The sequence below is a fragment of the Stegostoma tigrinum genome, chromosome 15, assembly GCF_030684315.1.
Source record: "Stegostoma tigrinum isolate sSteTig4 chromosome 15, sSteTig4.hap1, whole genome shotgun sequence".
NCBI lineage: Eukaryota > Metazoa > Chordata > Chondrichthyes > Orectolobiformes > Stegostomatidae > Stegostoma > Stegostoma tigrinum.
Genome location: NC_081368.1, coordinates 25,737,366 through 25,763,801, shown reverse-complemented (window position 1 = coordinate 25,763,801; position 26,436 = coordinate 25,737,366). Strand labels below are relative to the sequence as shown.

At 40.3% G+C, this 26,436-nt stretch overlaps 1 protein-coding gene across 4 annotated transcripts in view; it reads left to right on the top strand.

The window, feature by feature from the left end:
* Nucleotides 1-26,436, top strand: part of amot (angiomotin) — a 146,866-nt gene that overhangs the window by 32,643 nt on the left and 87,787 nt on the right. For 2 of the 4 annotated variants that reach the window (XM_059651382.1, XM_059651380.1), the window contains one exon: nucleotides 11,008-11,058. The exons of the other annotated variants lie outside the window; for them this stretch is intronic. In XM_059651382.1, the coding sequence (XP_059507365.1) occupies nucleotides 11,028-11,058 (31 nt within the window). In that variant the 5' untranslated portion in view covers nucleotides 11,008-11,027. The remainder of the gene's footprint in view (nucleotides 1-11,007; nucleotides 11,059-26,436) is intronic. 4 annotated transcript variants of the gene reach the window in all.

The window sequence follows — 26,436 nt, the reverse complement described above, 5'->3', positions numbered from 1 at the left end:
AAGGGTCCTAAATCTAAACAGTGGGAGCTACAAGTGTATGAGGTGTGAATTGGCAAGGACAGATTGAGGAACTTTATGAAAGGGGTTGACAGCGAATAGGCAATGATTTTTGTTAAAGAATGTGTGCGGGTATCACAACAATTATTCATTCCTGTAAAGTGCCAAAATTAGAAGGTAACTCAAACATGGCTATTGAAAGAAATTAAGCATGGTATTAAACACAAAGAAGAGATGCACATAATTGCTAGAAAAGCAGCAAGGCTGAAGATTAGGAGCAGTTTAGAACTCAGCAAAAGAGGGTAAAAGGTTTGATCAAGACGGGGAAATAGAGTATGAGAGTAGAATTGGAGGGAACATAGTATGAGATTGGAATGGAAGGAAATCAACCTTAGTAAGAAAAAGTTGCTGGGGAAATTAATGGGGTCGAAGGCTGACAAATCAATAGAATGTGATAATTTGCATTTCAGAGCACTAAAGGAAATGGCCCTAAAAATATTAGGTACATTGGTAGTCATCTTCCAAAATTTTATAGACACTCGAGCAATTCCTACAGATTAAACAGGAAGGGAGAGAAAACCAAGAATTACAGACCAGTTAGCCGAACATCAGTATTGGAGAAAATATTAGTCTATTATAAAAGAAGAGTTAGCAATATTTTGAAAACATTAACGGGACTGGCATGGGTTTGTGAGGCAAATCATGCTTAACAAATCTACTGGAGTCTTTTTTTAGGGTGTGAATAGTAGAATAAATAAGGGAGATTTCTTGACACAAGGAGGAGTGAATCCATGGAATTCTGAATGTGATACATTCAAGAAAGAGGTGGATGGATTTTTAGATTTTAAAAGCATCTTGGGGAGTAAGTAGGAATGTAGCATGAAGTAGAGGATTAGCCATAATTATATTGAGCAGACCAATAGAGCCTTCTATATTTCTAAGAGCCAAAAATGTTTTTCCTGACCTGTTTATGAAAATTAATGTGAATCTGTAATAGTATCTGGAAATCACTTTTTGATAGTTTTCTGGACGATGAAATATCATACTGTCTAACCTTTTACGCGCTTCCATGTTATTCACTGATTTCTGGAGGATCAACTTTTGAATTTTCAATTTTTGTTTTGTTTTCCAGTTTTACTGATGTTTTCTGATTTTAGAAGAATTGAGAGGAAGTCTCACTGAAACCACACAAAATTCTAATAGGGCTCAACAAATTGGTTGCAAGAACAATGTTGTCCTAGCCTGGAGGCCAGAGCAAGGGGCCATGGCCTCTGGATATGTGGTAGGCCATATCTGACTGAGATGAGAAATTTCTTCACTCGTTGTGGTGAACTTGTGGAATTTTCTACTACAGAAAGCTGTAGACTCCAGATACTAAATATATTCAAGAAAGAAATTAATTTCTGGAAGTTGGTGTTCAGGCGGTATGGCAAGAGAGTGGGAGTATGGTTCCAAGATATAATTATTGCTGTTGCACTGCTGAGTGGTGGTGTAGTTGTGATGGGCTGAATGGACTACTCCTGCTCCTGTTTTCTGTGTTTCTGTATTTTTTTCCGCTCTCTATTTCTTTCGATTGGTGAGGCTGCCATTTTTGGACCAGCCAGATAATTTCCCAAATTAAAATCAATTCCACCAGCATCTGCAGCGATTTGTTTCACTACTGCACTTACAACTTCTAAATTTATTAAGTCACTCTTTAATCCCAGTCTGTGTAATTAGACTAGTTTGTAACCACAGTGTATATCTCCAATTAATATTCCATCATTAATCTCTCTGGAAGATGCATAATATCATCAGTGAGCACCTGTGACTGGCTTGTTGTAGTCTATCTCAGTATTTTTATCGATTTATCTACTTGATTTGAGGCATAAGAAAATACCTTTTTTAAGATGAAATCTGCAGATTCTCCAGCGGTCCGATTCACTTTATCTATATTTTTTCGCTTGGTGTCATCTTTCTCTCCTTACTAAAATCTAACTAAATATTTCTCTATGTGTACCTGTACAGTTTTGAGACCTATTCCATTTCCTTTTGCTTCATTTCAGAGGGTTCCTTAGACATTTCTACTACTGTTTGAGACTCCCATTTAAATTCCTGCACCTTGTTTTGGTATGCTCATTCTTAGTACAGTTGAACATGTTATTTTTTTTTATATCAGTTTTTGGCTCTAGCCTGTCCCTTTATTACGTTGGCATCCTTTCATTTGATCTTTAAAATGAGTACATCTTTTGTCTGCAGATTTTCTATTTCTCCCATTACCTAGTGGAGTCCCATATGACTGTCAGTGAGATATAATAGGTATCTGCAAGAACTGCTACTTCTGAGTTTTGATACTTGACATTGATATAAATATATTTTTAGGTTTGCAGGAATACTATTTGTGAATTCATCCATAAATCATAAATTGTCCTTACATTTTCAAAACTTTTCTTGAACTGCAATGATGAAAACCACAGCATTTCCTTTTCCCTTGCAAATTGTAAAAGTGTCTAAATAGGTTTCTTCCTTTTAGTTCTAAATTTACTTGATAAATATCAGGCAGAACCCCAAGCATTGAGTATCACTTTTGCAATAATTTCATGCTTGCAGATTGTTCTCCAGGCAAATTTGTGTACAAAATCATAGCAGTTATTGTCAAACCACTCTATAACATTAAGCTGCAGACATCTTTGGCCAATTGATCCGACCAGCAAACTTTACAAATGCAGTGGAATATCTTTTGAATCTGTTCTCAGTAAATCTGAGCAATAAATGTAGATTTCAAGTTCATCAAACTCTTCACTGGAGTCACCCTTTTTGTTACTACCTTTTTTTCATGCTGAGCTTTTTTTCTGCCCAAATTCTGGTGTCTGACTGTCTGTTTGAAGTCCAAATTTTCTTAATCCTATTTCTCTTTTCATTGCTCGTTGTTCTCTTCTTGCCTTGTTATTTTCATTTTCATGTTCTTTTTCCATCGCTCTGTTTTTCGTTTTCTTCCTTTTCTTTCATGTCTTTTTTTTCCAAATAAAGTCTTCTCATCTTTTTTCCTTTAATTCATGCTGTTTCTTCACTTCTACCTTTTATGCTTATTCTAACTCTAATTATAGCTAATTCAGTTTCACATTTCCTGTCTTCTAGTTCTTACGAAATCCTGCTTTTACTACTTTTAATGTATTTGTGAACTCTGTTTAGCATTAGTCAGAATTTTCATATAATCCACTATTATGTTATTCATTCCCAAGAGGTTTAAAGCCACGTCTAAAATTCAATTTTAGACTCACCACAACATTCCGACACTCTTTTCAGCATCTTTTTCATTATAAAAAGTCCTCTTCAATTCAATAAACTCGAATTCTAGCAAGAGTCCCTACTTGTTATAATCCTAGCTGTTGGTCCTACTGAATAAGTCAGACCCCAGAATGAAATGTGGCTTGATTTAAGTAATTTTTAAAAATTTATCTTTATGGTCATTAACTGAAACATAGACATATGAGGCTGAAGATTTTCTTTAACAGCAGAATAAGACAAAACAAACCAGGCTATCTACGCATAGAACACAGTTTATAAGATCTTAAACTGCACTGCAAACAAAGTCTCATATTTCAGAGGAGTTATTCTCCTGTATCAAATCTTTAGGTCTAACTTAACTTAAAATCTGGAATTAAGAATCTAACAATGACCACAAATTAGTTACTGATTGTCAGGGAAAAAAACCCATCTGGTCCACTAATGTAGTTTAGTGAAGGAAACTGCCATTCTTACTGTTCCTGGTGTACATGTGACTCCAGATTCTCAGCAATGTGGTTAACTCTTAAATTATCCTTACAGCAGTTAGGGATGGACAATAAATGCTGGCTGTGTCATTGATACCCTCATCCCATGAATGAAAAATAACTTAACTGCTTTCACTAATTTTGTCCTTAAGTGAATACCTACAAAGCTGCAAGCTTCAACTTTCACAGTCTTGTTATAACCTGCATGGTGTCATGGTGGCTCAGTGGTTAGTACTGCTGCCTCACAGCACTAGGGACCTGGGTTCAATTCTACCCTCTGGTGACTGTCTGGACTTTGCACATTCTCCCCGTGTCTGCGTGGGTGTCCTCCGGGTGCTCTGGTTTCCTCCCACATACTAAGAATGACCCGTTCATGAAAAAAATCTGGATGATACTATTTACTTTTAAATCACACCTGCCTTAGTATAAGGGTACTGTTAATAATAGTAATATTGCTGCCTTAGGAGTAATCTCCTTGTCTTAGAATTTTCCTGAATTGCATAACTCTGAAGATATCTTCCAAATTTCTTGACTGGCTTAACTTACTTTAATGTGAGGCTTCTGAAATGAATGAAGGTCTCTTTGTCCTTTATGGTTAAATGAATGGTATTGGGCAACCAAAACCTGCTGAAGAACCCGGCAAAGTGATCAATAAAAATGAACTGCCTGGCCAGCAACAGGGGAAAAAGTTTGGCAATGGGAGACCATGATTCAGTATCGTCCCTGACAATCAGGATGGATGTGAAAGATTGCCATCATGACAGGGGTTGAGAAAGTAACCACAGTTGGTGGGAGAGACCAAAGGAGTCCACAAAAAGTGTTGGAAAAGGCTCTTAACAGTAAGGATCTAGCAGGTGATAATGAGCACTGCAGATGCTGGAGAATCCAAGATAACAAAGTGTGAAGCTGGATGAACACAGCAGGCCAAGCAGCATCTTGGGAGCACCTGAAATGCTGCTTGGCCTGCTGTGTTCATCCAGCTTCACACGTTGTTATCTAGGATCTAGCAGGTCCCCATATTGCCAGTTCCCTTTCCCGGGAAAGTGTGCATAGCTGCAAAGAATTTTGCATTGTGCTCACAGTTGCAGTGTGGGAACCCTATTTTAAACACTTTTTAATTGTTTTGCCTCTCAGAACATCGGACAAATGATAACCACTGTTGTAATATAAGGGCAGTTTGTGGTGCCTTGTTTGAGTCTTAAAGTCCAGCTTTGCTATTTTGTTGTGGGTTAGGGGGAGAAATATTATTGCCTTTGAATTATAAGTGTGGTCCAATAAAATTTTAATCAGTTTATTCAAGCCTTTTGGGTCACACTTTAATGAGATTTCTTTGCAAGGTGATAGAGTAGCCAAAGCTGTCGCTGCTTCTCCTACACTAAATTTGAAACACGATCCTGATGTGGACAAGACCCAGCTCCCAGCAATAAATCTCTTCAGCTGCTGATCTGTCTCACTGTGCAGATGCTGTATTTGCAGCCGAAATAAACACTTAACCTGATAAATCTGAACATTAGCCTCTTGGGAAATTTTGGGTAGAATTTGTTCCGAAATAAATCTTGCATATTGAAATGAGATTGGCACACTAAATGGTCCAGCAAATTTGTTTTTAAGTAAGTAAATGCACAATAATTGAAAAGCACAAACTGAGCAAATAGCTTGATCCAAACATACAGATTCAGCACATTGTCATGTATTCTCGATGTTAAGTTATTGATAGATGGCATTCTGTGTTGAATTGACCAACTTGGATGCCTCAGACACAAAAATAGGTGGGAAGGTAAATTGTGAGGATGACACCACGAGTCTGCAGGGGGAAATAGACAGGTTAAGTTAGTGAGAAAATAAAATTTGGCAGATGGAATATAATTTAGGGAAATGTGAGATTATGTATTTTGGCAGGAAGGATAGAGGAGCAGAATATTATTCAAATGGAGAAATACGATGTAATGCTTTGGAGCAGAAGGATTTGAGAGACCTCATCCACGAATCTCTAAAAGCTAGCGTCCAAATTTGACAGATAATAGGGAAATGGCAAACAGAATGTTGTCCTTTTATTTCAAAGGGTATGGAATATAAATGTCGGGAGATTTTGCTAAATCTATACAAGATATTGATTGGAGCACAGCTGGAATCCTGTGAATAGTTTTGGTACACTTCTCTAAGGAAAGATATAGTTGCATTGGAGGCAGTCCAGATAAGGTTTACGAGACTGATACCAGGTATGAAGGCACTATCTTATGAGAAGAGGTTGAGTAGATTAGGCCTGTACTTGTTGGGATGTGGCAGACTGTGGGATACCCTTATGAAACATACAAGAATCTTAGGGTACTCGACAAGGTAGATGTGGAAAAAATTGTTACCTGTTGTGGGAGAGCCTAGGACCAGATGGCATAATGTCAGAATAAGGGTTACACATATGAGAGTGATGCAGAGAAATTGCTTTGCATGGAAGTTAATGAATCTGTGGAATCCTTTACTGTTAAGGGTCATTAAGCCTGGACAGGGGGGGGTAGGTACATAAGACCACCATCTGCAAGTCCCCCTCCACGCCATCCTGACTTGGAACTATATATTTGCTGTTGCTTCACTGTTCCTGGGTCAAAATTCAGGAACTTCCTTCTGAGTGTACTGTGATAGTTCAGAGGCAGCTCACCTCAGGCTTCTTGAGGCCATTAGGAAAATAGGAATAAATGTTAGTCTACCCAACAATGCTCACATCCTGTGTACAATTTTTTTAAAAAAAAGGAATAGGAGTCCTAAAATAGTGATGCCTGTGAGGAAGGCCTGTGGTTGTTACTTATTTGATTTCCATTCCTTTTGGTTGCAGAGTCTGTCACATTTTGTAGCTAGTAGCCTGAAAAGTGCAATTTCAAAATAAAATAATTAGGGAAAAATATGCTTGTATTTAAAAACATTAGCACCGTGTTCTTTTCTCAAATGTTTGGACTGTGAAACGTTGAACCATTTTAATGTTCTGTTTTCCGAAAATGCTGTAAGTGCTCAAATGTATGCTGAATTGGATGAGACCCTTTTAGGTAAGAAAAGATTTGTATTGATGTCATGATAAAGTACGAATGTTGTTTGGTGTTACACGATTGCAGATTAAGCCTGGATCATTAAATATTCCAGCCTGAAGTGGTCAGATTTTAAATCAGTAAGGGAATCAAGAGTTATGGGAAGAAGGTAGGAAAGTAGAGTTGCAGATTAACACATCAGCCATGATCTCATTGAAAGGGGAGCCAGCTTGAAGACCTGAATAGTCTATTCCTGCTCCGACATCATATAATGATTCTGAAAAAAAGAATCATATCTGACTCAAAACAACTGTTTTTCTGTCTCCACAGGTGCCTCCAGATTGGCTGAGTGTCTCCAACATTTTCTCTTTTCACTTCAGATTTCTAGCATCCGCAGTGTTTTGCTTTTTATTGGACAATGGTCACTAAGGAAATCCTTTTCTGAAAAAATTAGAATGATTTAATGAAGATTCATTTCAATCGTTGAATTTTGGTTGCGCTTTTTAATTGGGACAGGTCAAACAGAATTTTAGGTTCTCGTAAGAGTTTCATTCAGCATTTGTTGGGAGACCTATGCATGATGTGTAAAAATCCCTGACTATGAATATGCATGCAGTGGATGATGATGGTTTCCATTGCTGTGTAGTCATTGGCTGCACTATTTATGAGTTGCCTGCTTTTGCCATGTACAATGGTCTGGTTCATGGTATTTGTCACAAACGTTATCCTTTATGTGGGGTAGCGGTTGGAATCCCAGCCAATATAACTGCAATATGAGGGATTTTTTTTTGTGTGGTTTGCTTTGACATCTGGGGGTAAAAAAAAGTTAGATTTCTCTTTTCTTTTGAACTTGTAGTTGGTTACTGCAGTTTTGTTCCACAGACACATGACAGTGTTTATAACTTGCCAATTTCACTTTATGCTTTTAAATCTGTGTACATCACACCTCCTTAACATCTAGCGTGAGTTCTCACTATGAGTCCTTCTTAATAATCTGTCTCAGAACAAAGTACCAGCACATGAAAATTAATGTGGATAAGTATGAAATTATATATTTTGGAAGGAAGCAAAAACATTGGAAATATAGAATAAAGGTACAATTCTGAAAAGGGTGCAGCAACAGTGATATACAGGTCAACTTGCACAAATTGTTGAGGGATTCTGTGTAGGTTTAGAAAATATTTAAAATGAAATACAGGAACCTGCGTGATGAAAAGAGGTGACAGCCTTCTGTTTGGTATGGTAGCATTGGAAGACACCAATGGGCTGAGAAGGTGCATTATTTGGCCTCTGTTTTGTCCTGGGTCCTGTTCTTAACCAGCTGACCTTTTAATTTCTGCTAGCCTCTTCTGATGCCCTTCCAAATGGTCTTCAGACATCACAGCTATCAGCAAAATTCTGCCAGTTATCAGTACCAATAACCACAATTTTCATATGTCACTTGTAGATAGCCTTGTAGTGAAGACATATTGGTAACTTATTTGCCAGTTCAGCATTCAGAAGATCTTTTGGTAAACAGCTGCCATCCATCTAATTAATGATGCATTGCAGGTGTTGCTGGCTTTGCAATATGTGTATGCTGTAGACTTGGCTTGTACAGGACCTCTGAGATGGTGATGCTGACCTGCCACGACATGCCTGGACATATCTGACACAGTAAAGATCGAAGCTGTTCAGACTTTTCACCTGGCTAAGTATGTTTTATCCAGGACCTGCCGTTGTAGGGCAGTGTGCTAGGGATGTCGCCATGGTTGACTTGCAATTCTATTCACACACTTACTCAGTTTGAATGTAACAGGTACAGCCTCTTCAACATGTGTATTAATTTCAGAATCAAATGATAGAATGCTGCTCATGGAGCTTAGGTCTCTGAAGCTATCAGTAACCTTCAACGTAATATTATCAGTGCTGATAAATGGTGGGAAAGCAACATCGTGGACCATGATATTTGTTTTCCTCAAGCCCATTTTACAAGCATGATAGAATTTGTTGATTTGTCTCTGAAAATGCCCTTGTTAAAAAAGTTCTATTGTGGCATCATGGCATAGAGCCACTACATGTTGAGGAATTGGCGCACTTTTGTCTTGAAGCTTGGCTGAGCAAGCCTGAACAGCTTTCTTTAGCTCTGGTATGTAAGCAGACACCCTTTGACTTGACCTGAAGGCATTTGACAGCAGTAAAGAGAAGAAAACAGTATACCAAAGTGTGTCTGTGCCAGAATGCAGACCTGTTTGTCTCCACTGCAGATCCCAGAGGGTTTTGATGTTGCACTGTCAAAGCTGATTTTAACCATTACTTTGTCATGAAAAGAGGAGATCACGTTAAGCAGTTTCAGCAGACAGCCAATGTTCTTGAGCAGCTTAAATATACTGAAAATAACAAATGCCAGAGATCACAACGAGACAGACAGCATCTATGGACAGAGTGCAAGCTAATGTTTTGAGTCTAGATGACTCTTCATCTTCAGTCAGAACTTCCAATAAATGATCCATGGCTGAGGCCTCCTGAGGTCTCAATGTCACAGATGCCAGTTTTCAGCCAATTTGATTCACTTCATGTGCTGACAGCACTATAAACTGCAAATACTGAGGACATGCTCCAAAATGAGCTATTTTTCCTGTAAAGCTGTTCCATTACATCAAAACACTGGCATCCATCCTGACATGCAGAGTTATCCAGATATGCCCTATCAACAAAGGGAGGACACATCCAACCCAGTCAGTGGGCATTCTATCAGTTTGCTCTCAACCATCAAAGGGGGTCATTGAAGATGCTATCAACTGAAACAGCTTAGCAATAACCTGCTCAGTGACACTCCATTTTGATTCCATGAGGTCCACATGGCTTTGAACCATATTATAACCTTAGTACATATGTAGACAAAAGAACCGTGCTTGAAGGTGAGTTAAAAATGATTGCCATTGACATCAGGGCCACAATTGACTGAGTACAGCATGAAGGACAGCATGAAGAATCAGAGGAAAATTCTCTGCTGGTTGGAATTATGGCTAGTATAAGCGAAGGTGGCTATGGCTGTTCAAGGTCAATCACGTTAGCCCAGGACATCTCTGCAAGAGTTCCTGAAGGCGCTGTCCTCCGTCAAATCAAGTTCAGCTGCTTCTTTGAATGAGCGTTCTTCAATCATAATGTCAGAGGTAAGGGTGATAATTGCACAATGTTTGGTCGCATTTGCAATTCCTCAGATATTGGTGCAGCTGTGTCCAAATGCCACATGATCCAGACAATAATAGCCTTATGCTGATAAATGTAAGTAATATGAATATCACAAACACCAGGAAATGACATTTTCAAACAAGAAAAATGTAACCATCCTTCCATAGTGTTTATTGGCATTAGTATCACTGAATCCCACACTACCAATATTATTATTAACCAGAAACTTAATTGGACTAGCCTTATGAATACTGTGACTACACAAGCAAACCAGAGGCTGGAAACTCTTCATCGAGTAAGTCTTCTCCTGTGTCCCCAAAGCTTGTCCACCATTTACAGGTACAAGCCACGAGTGTGCTGCAATATGATTGACTTGCCTGGATGAGTGCAGCTCTAATGTCAATGAAATTGCTCTGCACCACCCAGATCAAAGCAGCTAGCTTGATTTGCACCTAATCATCCAGCTTCAACAGTCAGTTCTTTAGCTGTGATGTATAGTAAGAACAATGTGTACCATCTGCAAGATGCACTGGAACAAGTCACAGTGCCTTCCAAATTTATGATCTTTACCACCCAAAAGGACAGGGGTGGTAGGTACATAAGAAGACCACCATCTGCAAGTCCCCCTCCACGCCATCCTGACTTGGAACTATATATATTTGCTGTTGCTTCACTGTTCCTGGGTCAAAATTCAGGAACTTCCTTCTGTGTGTACTGTGATAGTTCAGAGGCAGCTCACCTCAGGCTTCTTGAGGCCATTAGGAAAATAGGAATAAATGTTAGTCTACCCAACAATGCTCACATCCTGTGTACAATTTTAAAAAAAAAGGAATAGGAGTCCTAAAATAGTGATGCCTGTGAGGAAGGCCTGTGGTTGTTACTTATTTGATTTCCATTCCTTTTGGTTGCAGAGTCTGTCACATTTTGTAGCTAGTAGCCTGAAAAGTGCAATTTCAAAATAAAATAATTAGGGAAAAATATGCTTGTATTTCAAAACATATTAGCACCGTGTTCTTTTCTCAAATGTTTGGACTGTGAAACGTTGAACCATTTTAATGTTCTGTTTTCAGAAAATGCTGTAAGTGTTCAAATGTTTGCTGAATTGGATGAGACCCTTTTAGGTAAGAAAAGATTTGTATTAATGTCATGATAAAGTACGAATGTTGTTTGGTGTTACATGATTGCAGATTCTGCAAGGGAATATGAGAAGTACTCAAAACTGAAATAAGCAATAGTCATATACTTTCTCATCACAATCTTTTCTACTTCTATACTGGAAGCGACTCATGCTGGAGTAGATATAAATCTTATGGATTACTGCGTCCAGTTGAGGAGGCAGTCGGCCCTCCCTCTTTACAGCTTCTTCATTTGCCTGCAACAAAAATGTAATCATTTTTCCCATGCAGTAATGCCTTCCTGAAATTAAAATGTAGCTAACCAGCTCACCTGAACTAATTAAGAAGCCAATTAGCAAGGTTGTTCTGGGTGAAAGAAAGAGTAATCTTAGAAATTTCAATCTCCAAGAAAAATGAAGACATGAATATCAACCATGCATATGCACAAATGTAAGTGTAATGTTAAAAGAGGGATAGTGCCCAATACAAAAGGGAAGATAAAACGATCTGCAGTTTAAACTCCTTCGGGTGACCTGAAGGTGTAAGAGGTAACCTGAGACCACGTTGGTTAGCTGTATCCTGGACCAGCTGAGTCTGAGAATGTTGTAGGTATCTTTGAATTGTCAGTGTTCAGATGCTTTTCTAATCTGTTGTCAGTGGTTGCTTTGTCCTTCCAAAGGAAAAGCAGTGAGAGACCATCTTCCAGTTCCTCTGTTACAAAAGCGTCTCCAGTGCTCTCCAGTTTCTTGAAGTACAGCTCATTCATTTATTCCCGTGTTTATGTCAAGCTGGAAAATTGAAGGCAAGTCTTTCCTGTCCAATATGTAAAACCTGTCATATACCTATAAGTTTAAAATAATTTCTTCACACCTGCCTAGTTTCAGGCTGTGTTGATGAAAAGGATTAATTTTGCTGCAGGCAATTTCATTTATATCACTTCAGTTTGCTGGAGCTTTGCTCAACCTGTGATCAGGTGATCACTTTAGTATTTTTAAGTCAGTGTCTACTCTTCTTAAAACTGCTTTGGTTCAAAAATGTTCCATGTATTAAAATCTGAGAGTAGAAGATGAAAATTGATAATCGATATTTTACCACCGCCGTGAAAAGATGCATTGGTATCTTATCCAAATTGCCATTGACGATGAATGAAGAACGTGTGGCAGCATAGTGTCTCAGTGGTTAGCACTGCTGCTTCAAGGCACCAGGGATGTGGGTTCGATTTCCAGCTTCAGATGACTGTGTGTGGGGTATGTACGTTCACCCTGTTTCCTCTGGGTGCTTCAGTTTTCTCCCACAGTCCAACAATGTGCAGGTTACGTGGACTGACCTTGATAAGTTGCCCATAGTCTCCAGGGTTGTGCATGTTAAGTGGATTAGCTGTGGGAAAGGCAGCATGGGTCTGGGTGTGGTGACTTTCGAAGGGGCACTGTGGACTTGGTTGAAAGAAAGGCCAGCTTCTACTGTAATGATTCTGTTCCGTGAACTGTGATCACGGTAGTGTGATGTCTTTGCTTGTTTTGATGTTAACTACTTTGAGTGTATGAGGAGTACTGTGGGGTCTTTTTAAAGCTGTTTTTGTTCTCCTTTTTTCTCAATTCAAACATGTTGAAGCAAGTTTAGCACCCTAACATAGCTAGCTGATGAACTGATTCAGGATAGATTGAGAGTGTATCAGAGGCCTTTCTGGTTTATATTTCTCCGTTTTACATTGCAGTTTTATTGGCCCCTGTGAACCATTGGAGGGCTACAAACACATTATGTTTAACACACTATTAGGTGCTATCTTGGAAATGGGTGAATTTTGCCATTGAAGAGGAACCCAGGTTTAACAACTGCAGCCTCTGGTGAACTCCTGATTGGGCAGGGAGAAAGAAATCAAAACGGGACATCATATGCCACCCCACCAATCTCCAAATCCAAAGCATCATCCTCTGCCATTTTTGTCATCTGCAATCAGACCCCACCATAAAGAGATTTCCTTCCCCACTCTTATCTGCTTTCTGTAGGGACCATTCACTCCACGACTCCCTTATCTGCTCCATTCTCCCTGCCAACCTTTCCACCACACCTGCTCCTTTCCCTGCAACTGCAGGAAGTGCTACACCTGCCCCTATACCTTCCAACCCACCTCCATCCAAGGCCCCTAACAATCATTCCAGATCCAACAGGGATTCACCTGTATGTCTTGTAACCTGGGCTGTTGCATCTGTTGCTCCTGATGTGTTCTCCTCTACATCGGAGAGACCAAGCGCAGACTTGGGGACTGATTCGCAGAGCATCTGCACTCTGTACACTCCAGTCAACAACACCTTCTGGTTGCTAGCCATTTCAATTCCCGCCTCTCCATCCCCCCAACCAACTCGCTTGGTGACATGTCCATCCAAAACCAAAGTTGCTAGAAAAGCTCAGCAGGTCTGGCAGCATCTGTGAAGAAATAAAATGGAGTTAATGTTTCAGGTACGGTGACCCTTACTCAGAACTGTCCATGCTGGGCCGCCTGCACTGTCACAATGAGGCCACACATAAACTGGAGGAAGAACACCTTCTATTCTGCCTTGGAAGGTTACAACCCAGTGGCCACAATTTAGAATTCACCAGCTTCAAAACCTCCGCACCTCCAGCCTTTATCCAGGTCCAGCCCTCCCTCTCATTCCCACTTCTTGACCTGACACAACCTGTCCGTCTTCCTTCTCATCTATCTGCCCTACTCTTCCCTTTGACCTGTCTCTACAATCCCCTACCTGCATCCACCTATCACCATCCCGTCTATTTTCCCCCCATCCCCATCCTCCTCCCTCTATTTATTTCTGAGCTCCCTTCCCTCTCCCCAGTCCTGACGAAGGGTCCTGACCTGAGACGTTTACTTTCCTGCTCTGTGGATGCTGTCTGACCTGCTGTACACCTCCAGCTTCACATTTTATCATCACAGGAAAGTGGTAGGTTGATTGATCTGTGAATAACTGCTGTTCAGAACCATGTATATTAATGCTAATGAAAAAGGATAACTTGTTTTTAAGCACTTAGCCACTTAGCACACAGTGGCATAGTGTTAATGTCACTAGACCAGTAATTCAGAACCCCAGACTAATGTTCTGGAACCATGAGTTTGAATCCCACATGGCAGATAGTGAACTTAGATTAGCTTTTTAATTGAATTCAAATGGAGATCATGTAATCACGGTTGGTTGCTGTGAAAACTCATTCGGTCCAGGGAAAGAAATCCACGATCCTTATGTATTCTGGTCTACATATGACTCAAAACTGACAGCAATGTGGTTGACTGTTGAATGTCTTCTGGGCAATTGGGGATGGACAATAAGTGCTGGCCCAACTGGGAAAATACGTATCCCATTTACAATAAAAGGAAAAGTTTTGGCAAAGCTTATTATTGGTCCTTAACTAACTGTGTGTCATGTTTGGTAATTATCAATTATTTAATTTATTATTACAATAGCAGGACAGGTGGTGTCTGCTGCGACTGCATGATATAGAAGCTTCTGGATGCAAGTCTAACCCAGCCCAAACATTACACCAAGTGGCTGCAGTTACAGGATCTTCAGTTTAGAGTTAGTGAACTGGAGGCCATGCTACACTTGTTGGGCCATATCAGACAGAGGAATAGTTACCTTGGCACTTTATTCCAGGAGGCATCCTTTGGATAAGGTAATCTGATGTGGCCACTGGTCAGAGATAGGAGAATACGACTGCAGCTGAGCCAGGTAAGGGAACTCAAAAGGCATTAGCTTCACCCAGTTTGCAATTGTCTACACCTTGAAGTTTTTCAGCTTGTTTGTGAGTGGGTGAGTTAACAGACCCTGGCACCATGGTAAAGGAATCCATTCAATCATGGGCAGGAAGCAAAAAGGAATCCGGTGGTAGTAGGGAAAGGTATAGTGAGGGGAATTGACATAGTTCTTTGCAGCAAAGTGTGAGGGTCCTGATGACTGCGTTGTATATCCAGTTTAAGGTTTCAGGAGAACTGCAGTAGCTGAAGAAGAATTTGCAGTGGGAGGTAGAGGATCTAGTAGTCATGATCCATGTGGGTACAATGATATAAAAAGAACTAGGTAAAAAGTTCTGCTAAGGGAGTAGGAGAAGCTCTGTGCTAAATCAGAAAGCAGAAGCACCAAGGTAATTATCTCTGGATTACTATTAGAGTGACATACAAATCGGCATAGCAAAAATAACATTAGCAAACTGAATGCATGTCTTAAAGACTAATATGGGATAAGTGTGTTTCAGTTCTTGGGGCACTGCAACCAATAAAGGGGAAAATGGTGTCTATACTATCTTGTACCTGAACTGTGCTAAGGAAGGTGTTTTTATGAGCTGCCTAACTCGGGAAATAGTGAGGGCTTTAAACTAAACAAAGCATGGTTGAAGTGGCAAGGGTCCAAGCTTGGGCAAATGCAGCAAATCAAGCAGTAGTGTTGAGACAGGAGAGCAAGGTAGTAGTATAAGAAAGTAAGTTCAGAAAATGGCAGGAATGGACAGAGAATAATCTTAACAATACACCAACATTCAAGACTAAATATTACAAGGGTTTCAAATAGAGAATATCGAAGGCTCTGTATGTAACTGTTATGACTGCTGTGCATAATGTGAATGAACTGAGCACACATTGAGCAATTCAGTATGATCTGGTATCCGTGATAAAAAGGATTGGCTCCATATATTGAGGGGTTTCTGAATTCAAGAAGAGTAGGAAGCCACATTGGGGAGAAACACTGTTATTAAAGATTGTTGATAGAGAGCACTACGTCAAGGAGCCAACTAGAGAACATGTTATTTTATATATAGTTTAATGTTGTGGGAAGAAAGCTAGTTAATAATCTTTAAAAGAATCTTTAGTGATGAAAGACCACCATTTGATAGAATTTTATACTACTTAAAGTGAGGTTAGTCGACCTAAAGTAAAAGTACTAAATTTCAATAAGGAAAATTATGAAGGCATGAAACACTAATTAGCTGAGGAAGATACATTAAAAAAGCATGACTAAAAAAGCATGTCATCTTTTATAGTCTTCAAAGAACTATTACATGACTTACAGCAACTATGCATTCCTTCAAGATACAAAAACACAAGAAAGGTCAGTAGTTTGATCAAGGAAGATCATGATTATGTAAAATTAAAAGAAAAGGCCGATAAAGTTGCCAGAAATAGCAGTCATTCAGAGGATTGGGAGGCTTTTCGAATACAGCAAAAGAAAAACAGGAAACTGATGGAGAGATTAGAAATTGCAATCTAGCAATAACACAAAAATGGACTTGAAAAGGTTCAATAGGTATGTTAAAGAAAAACATTTGACTAAAATGACTGTGATTCTATATCTATATTATTGACTTAGTGAAAAGGGCAGGGTGTAGGGTATCCATATGTGCTAACAATACAAAAATAGGTGGTAAGACATGTTATGATGAAGAAATAAAGGATCTACGAAGGATAGAGAGGCTGAGAAAATGGATTAAAAACTCGGCAAATAGAGTTTAATGAAGGAAAGTCTGAAGGTATGCACTTTGATAGAAAGAATGAAAAGGCATATTATTATTTAAATGGAGAAGAAACTCCAAAAATTGTAGTGGTCAAAGTTAATGTGCAGATACTGCAGGTAATTCAGAAGGCAAAAGGAATTTAGGCCTTTATTGCGAGGGGGTGGGGTTGGAGTTGAAAAATAGGGAAACCTTGTTACAATTATGCAGGTTGTTGATAAGCCCACACCTGGACTACTGTTTTGGTCCACTATGTAAGAAAGGATTTACTGACATTGGAGGCAGTTCAAAAGAGATTCACTAGGCTATTTTCTGAGAGGGAATGCGCTATCAGGGGCTAGATGTTAAAATGATGCTTTCACTACTGGCGGAAAATTGAACTCTGGGACATTGCTACAGAATAAGGGAATACTTGTTTAGAATTGAGGTGTAAGGGAGGGTAGTGAATTTCTGGAAATCTCTATCTCAGAAGATTGTGGTGGCTAGATCGCTGAAAATAATTCTAAAAAGAGGTAGATGTTTGAAATATCACACAATCAGGTCAATGAGAAGCTGGCATGAAGGAAGTATTGAGACCTGAGACAATTAGCCTTGATCTTATCAACCGGTAAGGTAAGCCTGAGGGGACAAATATCCTGCTCCTCATTCCACTTCTTGCGCTTTTAAATGCAATTCGAGTCTTACATGAGCAGAGCTGTCAACCAACAATCTTTCTAAGCTGCACATGTGGCTGCTGTGATGTTCTGTGCATGGAATTGACATTGGTACACTCATCACCGCATTGACTTCCAATTCTGAAATTCGCTGCCTTGCATGGACCTCAGTTGCTGGCGCAGTTGATAACAAAATTAAATCCTTAATGACGGCTTGTAAAGCCACTCAGTTGTATCAAATTGCAACACAGTGCTTCAAGAAGGAGATCCACCAGCACCTGACAACAACTAGGAATGGATGATAAATGTTTGTCTGGTTAGTATTGCCTGTTACACTGTTGAAAAATGTCAAAAACAAGCCATAGTGTCATTTAATAGCTTCATACACAGAATCTGCCTTTCAAGGATTAGCCTTTCAGCCATCAGCAAAGGTGTACCATGTGAAGACACCCCATCTGAAATGGTTTGTTGGCTGTGTGTCAATCATCTTTTAAAGATAGATGGATGCTGCAACCCAGCAATGTTACGTTCTAGATTAATTAAAAAACATAAGTCTGTGGTTGTAACCATGTGAATTAGAATATCTGGAGACCTGCTGACTAAATTTGTGGATGAACACCACCACCTTCAAGTTCCCCATCCTAACTGGGAAATGTATTGCTGTTCCTTCACTGTTGTTGGGTCAAAATCCTGGAATTTCCTTCCTAATGGTATCTGGGTAAACTCATAGCAGGTGGACTGCAGCATTTCAAGAAGGCAGCTCATCACTACCTTCTCCGTAAAACTGCTCAAAATTTGTTCAGGATTTATATCACCTGAAATCTCTCTTTTCTGGATGGAAATGACCTGCTTAATGGTTCAGCTTTCGTATATAGACAAGCAATTGGTACATTATTTCACAGTGTACTTTCCCAGCCAGAAAGGCTTGGGACCAAAGAAAAGGAAAACTGTGGATGCCGGAAACATCAATACAAATTGCTGGAAAGTCTCAGCAGATCTGGTAGCATCTATGGAGAGAAATCAGCATTAATGTTTCGGGTCCAGTGGCCCTTCTTCAGAACACCTTCAGATCACTGGACCTGAAACGTTAATGCTGATTTCTCCCCACAGATGCCTCCAGACTTGCTGAGACTTTCCAGCAATTGCTGTTTATGTTTAAGTAATCTCTTGTTTGTATGGAGCAAGTTGTGAATATGTAGTTGTTTCTCTGTTGCTACTAATGCCAGCACTAGAAGCCAAGATACACAAAAACCGTTTTCAGTCTGAAGCTATTGTGTACAAAATAAATTGTTATCACTGGGAGCTATTGATATGAAATCTCAGGCATTTATTTTGCTTGACCTTTTCAATGACATGCATTGCTGGGTGTTATGGAAATAAAAAAATACCTTTACAGTGTGGGCAGATAAATAAAATCACCTGTCTCTAAACAATAGAAAGTCAAATGAATCAAGGAGGGAGCTGCCCAACCTGGAAGACTGATTATTACGTCATGCTCGCCTTTTCTTACTAATCAGAATGCATTGCTTCTCTCTCAGATGAGGGTGAATCCAGAATGGATATGATTAGGCTGGTTAATCCTCAGTATTTATCCATGGGACAGAAGAGTCACCCTTTCTGAATGTTGTAAAAAGTCATTGTAATAATTTCGCCAGGAATAATTCCTTGTGTTCTTCATGCCTTTGTCCATACAATAAGTATTGCATGGTGCGACCTACTGGTCTTGGACATTAAGAGATGAGATGGGCCAAGTTTATACCTCAGAATAAAGCTTTTCATTGAAAAAAAAACACCCAGCCAAACATTTCTGAAGAAGGGTCCCAAGCCGAAACGTCCAGCTTTCCTACTCCTCTGATGCTGCTTGGCCTGCTGTGTTCATCCAGCTTCACACCGTGTTACCTAGCCAAACAGTTCAGTATATTTTTTTAAGGTAAAATACAACAAAATGTTGTATCCGCAATACAAAATATTTCTTTCTGCTAATACATCATGGATCACTTTATGGGTTGAGGTTACTTGTTCACCAGTAGTGTCAAATGATCTGATGATGTAAAAGTCTTGCCATGGATTGACCTGATTAACTCTGGCCGATGTCCTTTCAGACTCTTAATCAGCTAAGTAAACCTTTTGATAGCTTCTCATCATGTTATTCTCTTTCATCCGCCCAGAAAATTGAATATGGAATGAGATAGAATTATAAAAGTCAAGAGTCCCACATATAATTTTACAGTGGAATGAACACAGAATGTGAGACAGAAATATAAGATCAAAATCAAAGTAAATAGTGGAAAAGAAACATTATGGCAGGACTGGTCTTTAAAGATTTTTATTTAAAAGTGTGTTTTTTTTAGATTTGGATTAATAGCTCAGCAAAAAGCCATTCCATATATTAGAACAGTTTTGTTATTATAATAGTGTTTGATTCAGTGAGTTAAAAAGTTATGTTGAAATTACCCACCCAAGGAGATGAACATTGCCAGAACCCTGTGAATAATTTGAGGAATACTATTCTCTCAGGCTTAATACTGGTACAAGCCTACATTGCTCAAAATGTCTGCATCTCCATGTACATATTGCAGTATTGGCATGGTTCCAGATGGCAGAACTTAGCTGCTGCTTGAAGACTTGATTTACCAAAAACAATGAGTATTACAGCTGTATCTGAAGCATTGCTGCAGGCTTCCAAAGAGTGATACGCCAGCGGAAAAAAAGTATAACATTAAATAGAAATGTATTTCACAAAAAGCAAACCTACTACACTTAAATATTTTTAAACTTGTTTTTGTTATCTGTGACTGTATATAGGATGACATTGTGCATGATTCCAAAACTTATTTTCTTCTTTGTTACCACATTGCTGACAGCAAAAAGTCCAGGGAATTAGTTAATATGGGTAAAGATGCAAATGCCTCATCTAGGTGTCTAGTGTAATTCAGTTCATATATATTCATTGCTGAGTCAAATGTTGGTGGATTTTAGACACACACTCTAGAAACTTGGACACCAAATCTAAGCCGACTTCAGGGCACTAAAGACAGCTGTGCGGTCTGTTGTTTCAACTGACTCCAAAAATTTTCAGAATCATTTGAGCACTGTACCCAGCTGAACTATTCCAGTGAAGTTGCTGTGGTCCTAGAGGACAGCACTGTTAAGAGAGAGTTGACTGGTGGTGGTATAGCGTGAGGATCATCACACCTCAGGCGAAGTTGAGGTTGAGACTGAGCTCTTCATGGCAACCTCAGGCAGTTATGGGAATTTAATTGCACTGTTAGCATCACTCTGTATCGTAAACCTGCTGTCCAGCCAACTGAATTACTAAATCCTAACCAGTACAGCTACAATAGAACATAGAACTGTCCAGCACAGATACAGGCCCTTCGGCCCATGATGCTGTACCAAACATGATGCCAAATGAAGCTAATTCCTTCTGCTTGCCCAGGTCCATGTTCCACCATACCTTGCATATTCATGTGCTTATCTAAAAGTCCCTTAACAGCCCATATCATATTTGCCTCCACCACCACCCCTGGCAGTGCGTCCCAAACTCCTACCACTCTGTTAAAAAACAAAACTTGTCCTTCACATCTCCTTTGAACTATCCCCCCCAACCTTAAATGCATACTCCCTAGTCTTAGACATTTCAACTCTGGGAGAAAAGTTCTGACTGTCAACCCTATTTATGCATCTCATAATTTTATGGACTTGTGTCAAATCTCCCCTCAGCCTGCTCTGCTCTAGAGAAAACATCCCAAGTTTTTCTAGCCTCTCCTTAAAGCTCATACCCTCTAATTCAGGCAGCATTATGGTAAACCTCTTCTACACCCTCTCCAAAGCCTCCACTTCCTTCCTGTAATGTGGTGACCAGAATTGGATGCAAGGCTCTAAACGTAGTCTGACCAAAGTCTTCTAAAGCCTCATCATGACATCCTGACATGTACACAATTCCCCAAGCAGTAGAGGCAAGTATGCCATATGTCTGCTTTCCCACCCTATCAACTTACGTGGCTAATTTCAGAGAGGTATGGACTTAAAACCCAAGATCCTTCTGTACGTCAGTGCTGTTCAGAGTCCTGCCATTAACTGTAAGCTTTTCCTTAACATTTGTTCTCCCAGAGTTCAGCACCTCTCACTTACCCGGATTAAACTCCATCTGCCATTATTCTGCCCATAGCTGCAGCTGCTTTAAATCCCGCAGTATCGTTTGACAACTTTCTACACTATCCACAACCCCACCGATCTTTGTATCATGTGCAGACTTACTAACTCGTCCATCTACGTTTTCATCCAAGTAGTTTATATCTATGACAGCAGAGGTCCCAGTACAGATCCCTGTGAAACCCCACCAATCCCAGACCTCCGACCTAACAAACACCCTTCCACCGTTCTTTGGACAGTTCTGAATCCATGCGGCCGAGACACCATGGATCCATACATCTTAATCTTCTGGATAAGCCTACCATGAGAGACCTTGTCGAAAGCCTTACTAAAATCAATGTAAATAACATCCACTGCTCTACCCTTATCAGTCACCTTCAATGATGATGATCACCACCTCAAAAAAGTCCAATCAAGTTAATAAGACATTACCTGCCCTATACAAAGCCAAGCTAACTGTCCCTAATTAGGCCATGATTTTCCAAATGTGCATAAATCCTATTCCTAAGAATTCTCTCTAATAGCTTGCCAACCACCGCTGTGAGATTGTAGTTTCCTATTTATTCCTGTTTCCCTTCTTTAACAGAGGAACAACATTAGCTACTTGCCAGTCTTCTGGGACATCCCCATTGACTGGGGAGGATGTGAAGATCTTGGTCAGGACCCCAGCAATCTCCTCTGTTACATATCTCAAAAACCTGGGGCAGATACCATCAAGCCCTGGGAACTTATCTATATTAATGCTCTTCAAGAGATCTAACACCACTTTTTTCTTGATCTCAAAATGCCCTGGCATATTAGCATGCTCCACACAAATCTCAATATCCTCCATGTATCTTTTCCTGCGTGAATATCGATGCAAAGTACTCCTTTAGGATCTCACCCACATTCTCTGCCTCCAAGGACAAGTTCCCTTCTTTATCCTCGAGTGTTCTTACCTTATCCCTAGTTATTGTCTTGTTTTTAATGTATCGATTGAATGTTTTGGGATTCACCTTAACCTTATCTGCCAAGATCATTTTATGGCCCCTTCTTGCCCCCCCCCCCCCATGCCCTGCTTGAGTACTTTCCTGCTTTCTTTATTTTCCTTGTGAGCCCTGACTGATGTTAGATTCCCAAACCTTATGTATTCTTCTTTTATCCTTTTGACTAAATTCACAACCTCCCGTGTTATCCAAGGGTCCCTTTATCGTACCATCCTTGTCCTTTCCTCCTTACTGGAACATGTCAATCTTGAATTCTCCCCAGCAGGTCTTTAAACAGTTCCTACATGTCAAATGTGGACTTGCCTTGATAATTGCTCCTCCCAATTAACGCTCCCTAGCTTCTGTTTAGCACTGACTTAATATTATAATATATAAACAGAGAAAATTGCCCAGGTATGTCCTGTCTATAAAAAGCAGGATGAATTTACTTTGGCTAACTACTACCCAATTGGTCTTCAGTCACTTAGTGGCAATGTGGTGGAAGGTGATATTGATGTTGTGCTGCTTAGCAATGACCAGCTCAGCTCTCATTCCAGTATTTATCTAAACATACGAGAAAGTTGAACTTAAGTGGTAAGATTAACTACCGTTGAAATCAGGGGAGCATTTTATGGAATGTGGCATCAAACGTCCATAGGAATTGACTGGTGGGGAATGGGTAAAGAAGGAAACTCTCTTCTGGTTGGAATCACATGCAGCAAAATGAAAATGGTTGTGCTTATTAAGGACCAACCATCTTGGCTTCAGGACGTTGTGGTTATGTCCTAGACTTAACCATCTCTGGTTGCTTCATCGATCACATTCTTTCCATGATAATATCAGATGTGGGGATGTTCTCTGATGATTGCATAATATTCAGTACCATTCTTGAATCTTCAGATATTGAAGCAGCCTGTGTCCACATTCATCAGGATTCAGGCATATGTGATAAGTATCAAATAATATTTACTTGCCTAAATGAGTGCAGCTCCAGCAATATTCAAAGCCTAACACCCATGAAGCAATCCACTTGATAGTCCCCTCATCTACCGTCTTTAACTAATAGCACTCTTCACAGGTGGTGCACTTTCCAACACTCCTTCAATAGAATTTCCCAAACTGCAGCCTCTACCATCTAGGAGGAGGAGGATTGCTGACCCACAGGAAAACTGCCAAGTGGGAAAACCACCACCAGCAAGTTCCCCTCCAAGCCATACAACATCCTGACTTGTAAGTAGATTGTGTTCCTTCACTGTTGCCAGATTAAAATCGTAGTATTCTCTGCCCAAGATTACTAAGGTTGTATCTGCATTGTCTGTAGTGGTTCTAGAAGACAGCTCACCATCCCAACCATCTTAGGGCAGTTAGGACAGATGATAAATGTTGGTTTTGCTGTTAATGCCCAGATCCGATGAATGAATGAACAGAACACATTTGCCCTGAGTCCAAAGCATATAAGAAAGACAGCTTTTTAACAAAACACTGATTCTCTAGAGGAGGAGACAAGAGAAATCATAGGGAAGGAGAAAATGAAATAGACAAGGAATAAATCTTTGATAATGGGAACTGCAGATGCTGGAGAATCCAAGATAATGAAAGGTGAGGCTGGATGAACACAGCAGGCCCAGCAGCATCTCAGGAGCACAAAAGCTGACGTTTCGGGCCTAAACCCTTCATCCTGGATGAAGGGTCTAGGCCCGAAACGTCAGCTTTTGTGCTCCCGAGATGCTGCTGGGCCTGCTGTGTTCATCCAGCCTCACCTTTCATTATCCAGGAATAAATCTTTTATGGTTTTTATGAAGATACCCTTCAAAGATATTAGAAACAGTGGGTACCCAAGGAGCTGATGAGAGTGAGGAGCTTAAAGTAACTAATATCAGCAGAGAAGAAGTATTGGAGAAAGTTATGGATTTGAAATACAAACAAATCCCCCGAAACTGCTGGCATGCATCCTAGAGTTCCAGAGGGAAAACTTCAGAGATATTGCATGCACTAGTTATGACTTTTCAAAATTTCCAAGTGGCATTGAGCAAGATACTCATTGTGTGAACCAGTGCAGACACAGCAGGCCAAATAACTTCATAATGTTTGTGTGATATCAAAAGGATATGTCGGGAGCCTGGATAACACTGTTATCGTAATGTCACAAATCACTTAATTAGTAAATTAAATAAGATGTGTCGCTTAAATGTTTTTAATCGCAAAACTAGACCTCACATACTGAACTTGGACTTACTTATGCACCCACAAGAATCCTCTGACACTCCCCAAGTAGTCACAGATCATAAAAGCTAATACCTGATCTGGATAGCTGCTGCTGTTGAGGGCTGACACTGACCTGGCTCTGCACTTCCTGTCATCACCATGTCCTTGACATGGGTTCTGCTTGTGTAATGGTTGGTCTCCAGTGTTTTTGCTTGCTACATGCCCCGAGCATCATCTTTTTATTTTTTCTCTTACCTCTCAAGTGCGGCCTTCTTCCCATTGGTTCTGGCTAATTATTGCATGCCTTTCCTTATTGGACTTAGCCCAGAGACTTAGGCAGCTTTACCTCATTATGTCTCGTCCAGATAAGGCTTTTGCATTGCCTCATCTTTCTTACTTTCTACAGAACTTAATTAATTCAAACTGATTTAAATTGGCTCAAACTCACACCTTGGCGCAGGCTATTTTTAGTTCATAAGCTGCTTCTGTCAGCACCTTTGCATTCAGTACCTCCTTTAGCGATGTCGGCGGCTGGTCTCTGTCTCTGTCTCTGTTGCTCTCGTTCTGCAGCCTCTGGCTAACGTCTCCCTGGGCAGCGATATCAGCAGCTTGTACCTTTCTCTCTCTGTAACCTCTGGCTAACAGGTACTCTTGCTATGGATGGTATATAGCAAATGTTCATTATATTGCTTCATGGAATAAAGTTGACCCATAATGAGTGAGGCTAATTAAATCAGGCCTGTACTCTGGAGTTTAGAAGAATAAGGGACGATTTCAGTGAAACATCCAAGATTCTGAAGAAGCCTGACAAGGTAGACACTGAGGAATTGTTTCTGCTGGATAGAATCTCCTAGAATATTGGGGCACAGTGAGATGACTGACATGATCCATCTCTACACTCAAAGGATTGAGTGTTTTCAGAACTGTATACTGCAGAGGGTTGTGAATTTTGTGTGATTAACTGCATTTAAAGCTGAGAGAGATATGTTTTTGTGGATTCATTTATAATCTGGATTCTGGAAACCACATTGCTGGATATTCTCCCTGACCTCAGCCCTGAGCGAAGTCTGCATGGCTCACTTGATGCTATCTTCATATGTGGATGTTCTGATTGGACCAGAGGCACTGAAATCTACCAGATGACAGAGGCTTACTTTTGAGGATAACATCTAAGGCAGATGGTCACCATGATGGAGTTGCCACTGCATTGCAGAGTACAGGAAGAAGGATCTCGGGGGGCCTAGAGCCTGATGCCAAGGACAGGTGGTCAAACTGTTTACTAAAAAGGTATTGCATCTGATCAGAGGCAAAAAATCTGTAATGCCTATATTATTATTTCAAGGAAAGCATTGTTTGATGACTCCATATTGAACTCAACAGTTATGTATTCATCATCATCGGTGGTCCCTCGCACATGAGGATGACTCTGTTCCATTTCAGGGTGAGTCCACAGGTGGCCTTACAGACTGATGCTGTTACCGCAGGCTCTGTTACACGCTGGGCAGGTGATGGTCATGGGAGAGAGTGGATGGGGCATTGGTGTGGCAGTGTGCTCCTTTTGTTGTTTTCGCCTGGCTTCCATTTTTTTCCCCAGTGGCAAATGCTGGATGGCCTCTCTGATGCTCCTTCTCCACTCTTGACAGTCCTGGGCCCATGATTCCTAGATATCTGTGGGAATGCCACACTTCATCAGTGAAGCTTTGAGGGTATCACTGAAGGGCTTCCTCTGTCCACCTGGGGCTTGCCAGCCACTTTGAAGTTGGGGATAAAGTACCTGTTTGGAGAGTCCTACGTCAGGCATGCAGTTCATGTGCCTGGCCCATTGTAGCCGATCAAGGGTGGTTTGTGCTTTGATGTGGTGTGCATCAAACCGATTGGGCTTCATGATGTGATTTGAAAACCACCTGGGCCTGCAG